This window comes from Rhipicephalus microplus, chromosome X (assembly GCF_043290135.1).
Source record: "Rhipicephalus microplus isolate Deutch F79 chromosome X, USDA_Rmic, whole genome shotgun sequence".
NCBI lineage: Eukaryota > Metazoa > Arthropoda > Arachnida > Ixodida > Ixodidae > Rhipicephalus > Rhipicephalus microplus.
Window position 1 is genome coordinate 250,657,862 of NC_134710.1, and position 14,232 is coordinate 250,672,093.

Below are 14,232 nucleotides of genomic sequence, written 5' to 3' on the forward strand. Positions count from 1 at the left end.
AAGTCCCCAAGACCACCCATGCCTCACTGCGCAGCGTAGAAAGAGCAGTGGCTGAAGCCATCAGCCGCTTTAATCAGGGGGCCACGAAGAGCAATGAAGCAATTGCTGAGAAGCTAGGCTACAGTGCAGGAAATCTCTTCATGCGTCGTAGCCTTGAAAAGGATAAAACCAGGCTTCACAAATCGCGGAGGGAGCACCTGCAGAGCAGTTCAACAAAGGCAACACTTGCAAAGCGACATAAGCCTGCAAGAGACACTGCATACAGCCCTGGCATGTTGTAGAATTGTAAGGCTGTCTGGGACAAAAATGTGTGTTTTACTTGAAATAGTGTTTTATGTATAAAAGGGCGATGTTTTTATATATAACATGTGTCTTCCTTTGGTTTTCAGTGCACTAGAACAGCCACAAAGTTGTAGACTGGGTTCCTTATACTGATTCATTGGCCAGTACACAGTTTTTAAGTGAGCTGTGGCAAATATTTTGGGAAGGTGCATTGACACATTTGGTACAGCCATACTCACATAATGTAGAGCTATACAACGGTGCCATTTTTATTGCTCTAGCTTCACTTTAGCAAAAGTTACAGTTATTAGAAACTTTAAATGCGTTTTTCTCAGTTCGATGTTTTTGTGCACCACACTAAACCTTAGGGGTTTTTCTTACATGTTACTGTTGATTGAGAATGACAAACTTGGTATCATTTTATTTGTAGTAACATTACCTATGGGGTGATGCTATTTTGATTACTTTAGAAGCATACTGTTAATTACAATTATGGATAGTAATGAGCGAAAATTGAACAGAATATCCATTGTAAGTGCTGGTCTGTTTTCTTATCTATATAATGCCTAAAAATTAATAAAAATAGCATCACCCCATACAGAAAGCCCTCAGCATTGGGGCTATGCATTTATTTTTTGGATCTGGCTTGATTAAGTTGCCAAAAAGCCCCCAATGAAGTGCATAATTAATTAAATTACAGGTGTTAATATCTTTTCATCCACTGAAGCTATTTCAGAAACAATTACATATTTGAAATCAGCATGAAAAACTGTCCAAGATGGTGAGGTTTGGTCAAGATTGAGCCAAAAACAGAAAAAAAATTTTAAAGACCCATGTCCCCCCTTAACAGCCCGTGAACACAGAACAAGTGCGAAAATGTCACTACGTAGTGCCATTTCAAACAGCTGCAACCTCGCGACACAGAATAAGCTGACGACGCTCTACTGGAGAGACATCTGGAACTAGCATCGGACTGGCGAGGTGTGCCGAAGCAACACGGCAGAAGCAGCCAATAGAGGCCTCGAAATAAATTTCAAACATCTGTCTTTTTAACATGAAATTCCTTTTACCAAATACTTTTATGACAAGCCCAAAATGGTGGTGGGCAATTGTGCCATCGCAAAACTACAAATTTTTCAAAAACGCTTTATTTTTTTTTACTTCCACGACAATTTTCGCCACCTTAGCAGGCGCAAAAAACCTTTTAGAGCCCTTTTACGTAGTTTTCAGTCAAAGTAATTTATAATCTTAGGAAAAGGGCTACAGAAACTGAAGATATGATTTTCAAAAAATGAATTTTTTCATGTTCCATTGAGAGTATGTTTGTAGATGACTAGTGACTCTCTCCGGGTATAACAGTATGATAGACCCATTCATTGCTTTAATAAAAGTCTGTTATAACAGCACTTGACTTGGATTTTACATATTCCTTTTAAAACAGACCAAAATCCTCTTCGCTATGGAGGTCTATTGTAATGAGGTTATACTGTACCTGAAAACTGTAACGCCTCTCTGCAGTTTTGTTACTGCCAATCGCAGGCGATTAACTGTTCAATTTGTGAACACGTAATCACTGAAATCGTGTTGCTCACGATAGGACATTTTTACTGCAAGTATCAGCCCGCGATAACTCACACCCTGCTTAACTGCTTCATCTCGTATGTATCTGCTCGGTAATGACTGACTGACACTGACTTCATCATTCCTTCCGCATTCCATGCATAGAAATACATGCAGATGCATTCAGACATGTGCAGTAGTATTTAGGATTTAATAATAGTCGACAAGCAATGATATTTTTTTTCATTTGGCGCTCCTACGGCAGCAACGAACAGCAGGCGACAGAATAGCTGGCACGCTCGACGTACACACTTTTCCCATAGTGCTTCGAGTGCCTGTGTGGCGTTCTGAGATTGCTTAAAATAGTCTATTCCGGAATTTCACGAATACGTATCCGCCCAAAATTCATACAAGCCGGGTTTGTATCGCAAAGATTCTCTTGTATATGTGAGTACAGAGAAAGCCATGCTGAACCTGTGCTGTATTGTTACAATATGTCAGCCAAGCCACAGGCACAAAAAGCCATGCTGAACTTGCACAGGAGCCCAAGTGCTGATACCAGTCCTGAACAAGTAAGTGCCTGGGCTCAACAGCCACACCCATAACATGGCACATTTTGCAGCTCTCAACCAAATCCCAAATAGCGCAAACCCAGAATGGGAATAAAATATGCTTCTAGAAATAAAAATTGTATGGTCGAACCAGTTTAGACTAACTTTGTGTTACTGTACACCTCCATAAGGGGAGAACATTTGGGGAGTGGAAAATGCAAAATTATGACATGACAAAAACAAGAGAATGTACACCTGTGTCAGAAAAAATTTCAAAATCCATAATTCAAGTAAACACCTTAGCTCTTTTATCAGTTTTTATATTAACATGTCACACTTTTTAAAGGAATATTAAACAAAAATGATTTTTATTAAACTGGTAAATCGCCCTTTCACAATACGAAAAGTGCCCATCTTTTCACAAGAAGATGCTTTCGAAGCTATCTTAACACTCATAAAAAAACACAGGTGGCTGCCCCAACTTGAGGTTCCTGTACAGACATACAGTTATGTCAGATTTTGACTAAGCCTTCCAAGGCTTACATAAGTATTTACCTATAAAAATGAACTACATAATGTTCCAAAGGAGCCAAAAATTAAATGAAGCAAACTTCACAAAATTTCATTGAGCTAATTTCATCAAAATAAAAGAAAAAGGCTTTTAAATCTGTAAAGCCACATCTTTCCAGAGCGAAATATTCAGAGCAAAATTCAAAAGTGAAACACTGACCTTCAGTTTTAATACCAAACCCATGATGGTGAGCTTAGTGAAAATACAATTTCAAAAGAATAATTATTCTGTCTAAACTGATTCCGTGTTTCCCTTTATTGTCCAGTTATATATAACATATTCATGTTCCTCACCTGGTCCACAAGAGAGGCCGGAGCATCATATAAGTTCTTGATTAGGTACTCGAAGATGTGCAGAAGCCTTGCAATGTAGATAATCTGGATGTCTTTTAGTGGGCTGCGATAAAGAAGAAAAAGAGAAAGCATATAAACAAGTATAAAGCTCTTCCCAAAGTAATGCAATATACCTCAGATATTTGCAACTCTTTGAATATGGGTGTGCGAATACTCTAAATTTTGATTATTGAATAGTGTTTGCTATTCAACCAAATTTGCACTGGTATTTTGCTATTCAGACTATTTGAACTTTCTGAAGACAAATACAGTCAATGTCCTATTGAAAGTGATCCTATAAGGTTTTCCAATATGCTTCCCCTGGTCACACTCTCATATTGCGGCAAAGCTGCTTTTCAGGCTCCGCTTCAGTCTTGAATGTAATGTCTCAAGAAAACGCCGATACCAACTAGACCAGTGTGCGGGTACCGAAATTGCCAGCGGCGGCACGCCGGTGTTTCCACCTTGAGCGGAGGCACGTCAACGGTGCGAGGTCCATTTGATCGGCGGTGGCGCGGAGCAGGAACGTGCACTGCAACGATACGACACCAATCCATGCAAGACAGGGCTGCACACGATAGGGTAGTCAGTGGCCAACTATGTTGGCAAATGGTCTGGTCACTCCAGGCCGGCAACCAAAAACCAGCAGCCAAAAACTTAAAGGAGACTAGTTCACCAACCGGTCTTGGAAAGATTGATGGCAGTGTGAAAACACGGGCCTCGCCTGGCGATGCGGGGTGCTCAGCGTAGCGGGGGAGCAGAGGACGGAGGAGGTTCATGAAAAAACGGTCGAGAAGAGCGACTATAGGGCTGCGGAGGCAGGGTCAGCGTTTAACCACAAAAATCGTTGGCCAACTCGCCGATGGCTTATCGGTGGTCGAAAGTGGTTTTCTGAAAAGTCACCGGAGTGCTGTCTCCGTTCGCTGTAACTGACTCTGGTGCTCAGAGATGTTCGTTGCAAGTTCGATTTTGTGCCATTGAAGTAATGTACATTTCTAAGGTCATGCAGGCATTGTTCGTTTTAAGCAAAAGTTTGTTTTGAGTGGGGTTGTTATATATGTGGGCTCGACTGTAATCGAATTACTATGGTGCATGCTGTTCAAGGTTTTATGGGCCTATCGACACCTACTATACTGATCACAAGAGAAAGGAGTTTAACTGCAGTGGCATCAAAGCGACAGAGCAATCAATCTACCATTACACATGTAACTACTGCCTAGTGTAAACCGCACCCCAATGACTGAGATTAATTTGAAATCTTCCAATTAGATTATGCCCCCAACATAAAGATTAGAGCTTACTCTGGAACTTCCACGGCAACGAGCAATAACGATATAACCTTCAATGGCCCATGTGTAAGTGCAGATGCGCTCTATTGCATGGCACATTACATGATGGCTGATATACTGGTCACGCTGCTGTCAGAGTACTTATGCTTTGACATTTTATTTTCTGAAAACAAGAGGTTCGCCCTAATAAAGAGTTACATATTTCGAGTCCTGCTGAAGCCTTCTTGACGAAAGAAAAACAAGCTGGAATACCCAGGGGGCACTTTTAACTCATTTCAACTCATTGTGTCATTTTGGTGGCAATCATGTCATGCAGCAAGTACCAACTGGATCATGAACAAGTTCTTTCGAATCTGCGGCGACTGGGCACGGCACGTTTTCTTGATTTACCGAGCGAGTTTTACCTCCACTCATTGTGCTCACATGTTTCGACCGGATTTGAATCCAGCAAGCTGCCCTTCCCAGACGCTCCAGCTCTGAAAGTAGTAGAGTGTCGGGCCGGGGGACGTCTGTAACTATTTTGTAAAACCGGTGGGTGTCCGGCGGCACGCGGTTCTAACCCACGACTTTCCGCATGCGAACATACTCACACATGCACACATTTACAAAGGGATTTGATGCCCTCGCTACTCCCTTCTCCCCAAAATTATAACCTTAATCCTGCTTCCGTTTTCAAATAGACTTAGGAAAATATTACTTGTAGGTCTGGAATGAATCGCAATTGATATCACATAATTTTTAAGTGAATCTGAAATATAGTAGTAGAATTTGATTAGCAAAATGCAGGTTACATGAGATAAAATATGAAAAGTTTTGAAAACTGTCATATTTAGCTGTATTAGACACTTCAGAAAAAAATTATCAGAGTATAGGTAATATGCACAATTAACATTGAAAAGTAGCTTTGTGGCAGTGCTGCTTTCCCATGGAAAGGCAGCTTCATGGCATAGTAGGGCAATCGCACTATAGCAGGCAATATTACTCACAAACATCACCACACAATACGTATAGCAGGAAAATGTAGAAGTGGCATGATTACATGCTACATCAGTTCGAAAACAAATTGTGAAAACTAAAAGGTGGCAAAAATTCCATACCTCTGGGACACTGGGGCCACATTAATAATAGTCTTGGCAACACTCAGTAGCACAACTTTCTTCTGCATTAGCTGAAGGTTGTGAAACAAAAAAAGCAGTAGCTGGGTGTGCTCCACATTCATGTCTGAAAAGATAACCATGCACAGATATAGTCAAATACAGAAAACTATTTTAATACACATTTTATGGGGCAATTTCTATTGCAAAATTGAATATACCATAGCAGTGAGCACGAAATACGCTGTTACCTAGTAAAATCACTTCGGTAACATTAATGAGAGAACTCCGTAATGTGCATAAGACTTCTAGATGGGGACACTGATGACGACGTCGCTGTTTCTCAATGCATCGATGCAGATATTGTAGCTGACGTTGCCCGTGCCGCGGAAGTGGACCCATGTGGTTATAGAAATGCCAACATCGCCGCTAAACAGCATTTTACCGCGCTACAAAGCTTGCAGCGGTGTTCCCCGTCAATCACCGCTGTTCTGGCTGAAGGGGCTGAATTTGGTTATTTTGAAAGCTTCAAATGCTCGATTAATGAGGATGACTTGATGAACAGGAGGAAGAGGAAGCTGCCGCGAAGCGTTGCTCTCCGCATGGAGACGCTCCTTCTTTCTCGTCATGTGCTGGCCATGCTCCCGCTGCGGCGCAGAAGATAGCAGTGGAGACGCAGTCGTAGCCGTCGTCTTTAGAGAGTGTTGACACACGCGCTGCGGCGCCGTGCTCCCTACCGGGCTGCGGAAATTAGGCGCCTTCTTCCTCTTAACTACTACCACCACCTATGTTGCCGTGCGCAACTTCTCTTGCCAGGAGAATGCTAAAGCCAAAGTAGAAATGCTTTGCAAACTGCGTGCGAAATTGATTGACTCGCTGCAAGGCAAACGTGTACAGATGTGCGTGCATCACCAATTACTTCAGTTAATGACGGATGTCCTGTGATTTTTGAATAAATCTAAGTCTTCTGAAACTTCCTCCTTGTGTGCTAGCTCAATGCACCTGCACCACTGCATGGTGAACCCTCCGTTCATTTAGCTTTCATGATTTTGAACTTCTTTCAATTCGAACAAATTTTCGGATGCTCGCTGCCGCTCTTTTTGACAGCGTCGTAAGCATGGTTACAATGAACCAAATGCTACGAACCAGAAGCAGACGCTCCCACGGTGAAACTATGCAAAACACACATAAGCTTTTGGCGGGTTCTCTTCTCGGTTTGCTTGCAAGACACATTCTACGGCAACGCCGGCACTCACCGCCTGTCGCATTTTTGCCTCACTAAAAACATGGCATGCGTTTCCACCTTTAGTTGCTGGCGTACCATTGCCTCGCTCGCAGGCTAAGCGTTGTGTTCTTTGTTCTGAAAATACATCATTTAGAAACAGTAATGAATTTTTTCTGAGAAAGTGTAAAAAGAGTTTTCGCTGTCTTTAGCATTCACTCATATAGCCTAGCTACCACCATATGAATATTGCATATAACCAGCATATATCACTAGGCGGCCTTGCTTGCATTACTGTTAAAGCATGCCATGAAGCAAAGCCAACTTGATTGATTGATATGTGGGGCTTAACGTCCCAAAACCACCATATGATTATGAGAGACACCATAGTGGAGGGCTCCGGAAATTTCGACCACCTGGGGTTCTTTAACGTGCACCTAAATCCGAGTACACGTGCCTACAACATTTCAGCCTTCATCGGAAATGCAGCCGCCGCAGCCGGGATTCGATCCCACGATTGAAGCGAAGCCAACTTGAGCGCCGATATTCTTTCATAAGCTACACACAGAGTTTGGCTCCAAATTATCTGTATATTTTGTGCATGTTATTTGCAATAAAATGTGTCCACAAGGTGTGTGACCAGATACCTCAGAGCTAGCAACAGTTCAATGCATGCACTTGCTGGGACCAAAGGACAAGTCATAATGATCAGGTATTACCGAATTTTACGGTCTATAGATGAAATTTCACTACAACAAAATATGTGACCACAATTTTTTTTTTTATCTCATCAATTGTTGTAGCGGGGTTTGACTGTACACATGTAGCATGACGTAGTCTTGAAGCAAGATCAAGAATACACACACATGAAGTTCTGGTCAAAAAAGAGCTGCGCGAGCATCAGCAAATTGCTACCGGTCTCTGAACTAAAATGACAAACCCTGAGACATCTGATAACTGGTAGGTAGCTCAGAGCAAACACCTGCATATTGTTGCCGGTCTCCGAATTAGAGGGGCAACCGCACTCTACCTGTTGGCGGCTCAATGAAAAAGCGATGCTTTGCTTTCTTATCGGTTTATTACCATCATGTCAAGGTATGACGCGATGTGCTGACTACTTGTTTGGTTTGGTACGGTTCAATTACCAACAAGCCGAATCCATGCAAAACCATCTCAATTCCAGCTACACATGAAGCTGTATTGGCTTCAAATTTGTGTTGCTTTAACGTGTACCTAAATATAGGTACAAGGGCCTCTAGCATTTCGCCTCCATAGAAATGCAGCCTCCAGAGCCATGATTTGGTTTCGCAATGTACCTTTGGATCGGAATCCTAGACAGTTTAAGCTATAGGTCAGTGCATAATCATACAGCAAGGCATTCAATAACTATGCAGGGTTCGTATAGGTTTTCAAAGTGAAAATTCAAGAATATTCAAGAACTTTCCAGGATTTGTTGCAAGTTTTTCAAGGACTCAAAGAGGCATGCTAACCTGTAATTCTTCACTCTAATATTTCAAAAATGACCGTGCACTAACAATATATGGATATCGCAATTATAAAAAAAAAAAGAGCGTAGTCTTAACTTCTGGCACCCTCTCCATAGAGAGAGGGCATGATGTCATGTCGGAAAGTTATGCGCTGATGGGCTTCAAAGCGCATGTGTAGTCGGGCCTTAAAGGTGTCGTGCCACAATATTTGTGGCTAGCATGTTCTTTAGTGCAAGTTTTATTTATAGCTCCAATAATCACGGTACATGCACCAAGATTCATTCATTCTCGCTATAGAATTTATCACCTTTTTCATATTGACAACATTAAGTTCCTCTTTGTGGGGACCGAGTTGTGCAGGTACATAGCAGTGTAGCTAACTTAGTCACGGGATCACAAAGCTTTGCACGCATCATGCTGAGTGTTGTCAGCTTTCGCACACATTTGCCACACAAGCACCTGCAAAACAAACTTGCCTCTACCTGCAGCAGCCGCGATGGTTTGCCGGTATGTACAGGGCAGAAGTTCGGAGGTCACTCAGCTGACTACAGATCTGGTGTGACGTCACTAGAACTTTTGTTGCCCTTCCTGTAGAGCTACGTCAGTGTTGGACGTGCTCGCGATGAGCCTCGATTAGGAGAATGAGCATTTAGTTACACTTGGGAAGTGACTTAAAATATATTCTTAAACCCACAAGGTGCTCGCTGTAGCCTTGAAATTTGATGGCACCACCCTATTATAAGGGCCGACTTGTGCACAGTTGACACTGGCAGCACATTGCTCAACAACCAAGAAGTAACAACTGCGACAGTGGTTAATTTACACTCATCCTGTGGATACATGTGTGTTCTTTTCTAGCACAGTTCTTGGTTTGTTTAAGCAGCACGCTTCCAGTGTCGAGCTGTGACAGTCGTTTATCAGCATTCGTCCTGTGCACTTTCTTTCCGTAATCCTTCGTGCTTGAGTGGCACGTTGCATGTATGAGGTTGCTTGCCCTTCTTCGTGTGACATTCTAATTTTTTGCTATCACATTCACTGCTTCACCCTCACCACAAACTAACTTTTCTTGGGATCATGTGCACCCACGCCGCATTACTGCATCAGAAATGGGGAGTTTGACAGGTTCACACACCGATGAACCACATTTGGGAGGTCGCAATGTCGATATGAGAGTGTACTGCTCAGGCAATTCAAAGATTTTCAAGGATGGCAAAAAATTCCAGGACTTTCAAGGGCCTTGAAAGTGCATTTTTCAAATTCAAGGGTTTTCATGGATTTCAAGAACCTGTACGAACCCTGCTATGAATATATATATCCGGACAATCACTTACCTGTTCTCAATATTGCATGAGACTAAACAGGATGCACCAATGGTAACAATGTTTCCAGTAATATTATAAGGTAGCATGCTTATGAATGTTCTACGAATCACAAAATACTATTATATTACACCTGAAAGTGAGGGTTCAAGAACAGAGTGCCCCCTCCCCACCTTCTTTTCTGTGACTGGTACAAAAAGCCTGGTAGTTTCTTGCAATTCTCATATTTCAGGCTTCAGATTATCTTTGACTTCTTGGTAGCCCACTTAAATTATTTCTTGGTGAGCAACTGTCATGTATAATGTAATCTCGTTGATATGATTCTGCAGAATACACTTTTATTTCATACCCGGTCAATGTACTTTAAAAGTAATGAATCTACATTCATCTAATCGATCACGCTTTTGCCCAAACTAGGATAATATGACCACGAAAGTAGGCCTTAATCAATATATCGAGAAATACATTTATTTTTCAGTATTCCAGATCAAAGTAGGTTCCTATAAGCTGCGATCAGCACATTGCAGAGTGGCTCAGGCTGCAGCAGCTTTGCAGCCAAGAGGTCGCTGCCAGGCATGGCCACTCTGTCCAATGATAAAAACAAAAAAGTGCAGTGCAAATCGACCAGCTACTTCGATGTTGCTCATTAAAAGTGAGTAGGAGTATTCATATTTTCCTCCTTTTTTAACCTCTATGTTCAATAATAGTAAGCTTTATTTACCGATTCTCACAAAAAACATAACGAGATTCCACTGTACTTGGAATACACCAGCTTATCACATGAAAATAAGGAAGTCTAACAATGAAATACTGCAATAATTTCTATATGAACTCGTTTGGTGATCCTTTCATTTGTAGCATAGGTGCTGACAAATTGAACCCCCTCCTGCTCTGAACTTTTTATTCAGGATTCTAGGATTCTAACTTTTCATCAGCTGTTTCCAACGCTTTCTGTTAAATGACAAAACTGTAAAAATGCATATGTACATCTGATAACAGTACTTGGAATAAAATTGTTTTTCTTATGTGTTTACGGTCCCATACAGCAAACTTTACAGGGAATACAGAAAAAACAAGAATATTAGGTGCCCTATATACAGTGTGTTACCCACATGGGAAATGTAATGAGGGGGTAAAAGAAAATCATGTAGACTAGTCCCAACATATATGTACTGTGCAGCGTGTCTACAGTCAATCTGTCAATATCATCGCCTTCAAGAACTGTAGGAAGGCTAAGAGCCAAAGCCTTAAAGAACTTTAAAATTAATGAAGATTAAGTGTAGAAAACCACGTGCCTTCGCTGTCGTCACCATGTGATGAAAGGATGGCTTTCTGCATGGTGTTGAGCACGAGCCGAAAAATGAGTATGCAAGCTGTGTCATTCTCGCTCCTCAGGTCATCTTTGTCTTTCTGCTGTCTCAGCAAAAGCACCTGCGGGCATGGAGAGACAATAATACGCACTGTCAAAGTTTAAAAAATTCAAAAAACACACCATTGCCAGAATCTACTTTCAGACCGTTAAAGCTGTGAAACTCTCCGGAGGTAGCGCCATTCAATATATAAATTTGATTTTAATGTCAGTCCTTATGTAAATATCTTTAGAAAAAAATTTTCAGGCTAATGATATGACACGGTAACTGGAGCTGCAGCGTTATCCCTCAGCCACGGCGGCTCTGTCCTACCTCTGCGGATACATCATCATGCAGTTAAACATATGTAGTCTACTTAGATATCTGAACTGAGTAGGCTTCCTCCGTATCTCTTTCCAACATTTCTTTTCCCTGTTACTCTCCAAATGAATGCCCACAAATGAAGCTTACATGTGGCACTCACCCTTCACATACTTCGAGCGAAAGACGAACGCAGCACAGTACAGGGGTCAGTACACTTGTAGTAAAAAAAAAAATATTTCTCTGTCCTACCTCTGGCTCTGTCCTACCTCTGCGGGTACATCATCATACAGTTAAACATATGTAGTCTACTTAGATATCTGAACTGAGTATGCTTCCTCCGTATCTCTTTCCAACATTTCTCTTCCCTGTTACTCTCCAAATGAATGCCCACAAATGAAGCTTACATGTGGCACTCACCCTTTACATACTTCGAGCGAAAGACGAACGCAGCACAGTACAGGGGTCAGTAAACTTGTAGTAAAAAAAAAATATTTCTGCACTAATTATGTTAGAACAACTGAACATCAAATATACTGCTTCATTACTAAACTATACATTTGCGTTGCATTCTTGAGCCCCCTCACCGCTGTGCAGCTTACAAGAGAGAATTAGAGAAAAGAGGAAGGCAGAAGAAAGGTAACCAGATGATAAGATCCGGTATGCTACCCGGCACTGCGGTTGGCGAATAGGAGGTTAAAAGAGAGCAAAAGATAAATAACAAAACACACACACAATCTTCAACGAAGGAAGAGTGCTTGACTGGCATGGTTGGTACATTGCAGAAACAAATAAAACAACCCTTAAAATGGGACAAGAAGAAGACACAGTCATGGCACTGACTAACAACCAAGATTTATTGCAAAACAACTGAAATATATCCAATATCCCCCTTCCTTATACTATATATCCGAGTTCCTATATATTGCAGTTGTTTTGCAATAAACCTTGTTTGTTAGTAACTACTGTGTATGTGTCCTCTCATCTCGTTTTAAAGGGCCACTCACCAGGCCCCATATCGAATTTTAGTTAGACGATGGAAGTTGTTGGGTGCCTGGCCACAAGAATTTTGCCACAAGAATTTTTTTGAATCACTTCATTACGCTGAGACTGTTTTTTTTTTTTTTTTTTGAAGCGGCGCGAAATGAGGATGAGAGGAGGCGAGCTCAAAACCCTTGTCGCTCCTCCACATAGCCTTCGCAAGCCAAATCTCTTCTCTACCCTCTTCGGCATCCGATGAAGAGGTCACATGCGCATGACGTTTCGAACAAGCCCAACTCCAGTGCACACAAGAGGCATTTATTTATTTATTTATTTTGACGAGCGTTGTTTTGAAGTCTACTGCCTGTTTCTGTGGGATGGTTTGGAAACGCTGGCTTAGATGCGGTAGAATAGATGAGCACAATGAGTGAGCGAGCGCCTAGGAGCGTTCCACGGCTGTCTGCTCAATGCGCCGACTGTGGGGACACATACGCATGCGAAACGCTGGCACATTAGCCCCGCATCTCGTTGCAATTCACGGATAAAAATGGGAAAAAAATGCGCACATTTCCTTATTGTGTCTAATTATTTATCTCAAGTTTTATTCATCTATTCAAGCTAACAAGATACATAAACTACTTATGTCGTGTTAAATAATTTAAGCCATGTCACGTTGTATACTGTTGACAACATCAGAGCAGAGTTGTCTAGGTAGATGACCAACGTGACTGCATTGCCATGTACGTAAGGCCATTCAGACGCGCACGTCATGCACCCATTCTCTAGGCACGTGCCCACAAAAGGAAGGGGGAGCAGCATTCATATTGAAACTTCACTCATTTCCCCGGTGCGTAGCGTCGCAAATTTTGGTAGACGTGATCATGAACGCCTCATCTATGCGTTGCACTTGTCAGCTCAAAATTGTCAAACTTTGCGAGTTGTCCTTTAAGCACTGTTTCATTAGTCTTTCACAAACCAATTTACGCGCAAGTGAGAATGCCTCATGTGTGAAATCTGCATCCGGGAGCGTGTATATATGAAGCAATGCCATCTACAGACAAAAGAGAGAAAGATGACACAGCAACAAAGTGTCGCAAAGGAAACACGAGTAGGCTAAGAATAATGCATACAGGTGAAGAAAATATACCATGAAATCCTAGGCAAGTGCCCCCCCCCCCCCTCTCTCTCTCTTGCGGCATTTCAAATATGCACCCCCTTCTCCCCTTCCACCACTTGCACTGTTTCATTCACTGTTCTCATTAACCCTGTGAATAAAAACAGTCAATGCATTCATATTTATTAATGCATTGTATTAGAAGTAAAGGTGCGCATTATTTTAAACAGTGCTTCTGCTGCCACGTTGAATTTTGATCCTTGACCGAGCAAGGGCCAGCTCTTCGAATCTCGCCTGGTTATCCTTCACCAAAGAAGTTTGCTCAAAATTTTACGGTACACATACTAATTAAGTAGCACAGCATCTGGTCACACATGCATACTCAATTACATCTCACTAGAGGACTCCAAACATTTGCTTTGACAATGCTGGAGACAAGGTGAAGCAGATTAGCCCATTGTCAGTCTCACTACCCCAGCAAAAAATAGTGCCATTTCACTCCATAAACTTCGGTGACATGTAAGTGAACAGATACCATCGCAACAACCAGAGAAGGGCAACAGAGCACTTACGCCTACTGAGACCTTTCCTAACCTTTCTCTCCTGCGATACCAGGTCTGACCAAACTTGCATCTGCAGTGTGGCGACGCATTACACCGACAGATGCTCACTGCTCAATGTTTGACCATCTGTGACACCTTTTAAGCACTGTTTCTCCAAACTATATGTGTGTTCCCACAGTGGGGCAAGAGTTTTCTGG

The 14,232-nt window shown here is 42.0% G+C and overlaps 1 protein-coding gene across 4 annotated transcripts in view; it reads right to left on the reverse strand.

Moving 5' to 3' along the window:
* Positions 1-14,232, reverse strand: part of poe (E3 ubiquitin-protein ligase-like protein poe) — a 567,105-nt gene that overhangs the window by 422,806 nt on the left and 130,067 nt on the right. For all 4 annotated transcript variants that reach the window (XM_075878938.1, XM_075878937.1, XM_075878939.1 and 1 more), the window contains 3 exons: positions 11,003-11,138; positions 5,683-5,806; positions 3,258-3,360 (listed from right to left, as the gene is read on the reverse strand). In XM_075878938.1, coding sequence (XP_075735053.1) covers positions 3,258-3,360; positions 5,683-5,806; positions 11,003-11,138 — 363 coding nt within the window. The remainder of the gene's footprint in view (positions 1-3,257; positions 3,361-5,682; positions 5,807-11,002; positions 11,139-14,232) is intronic.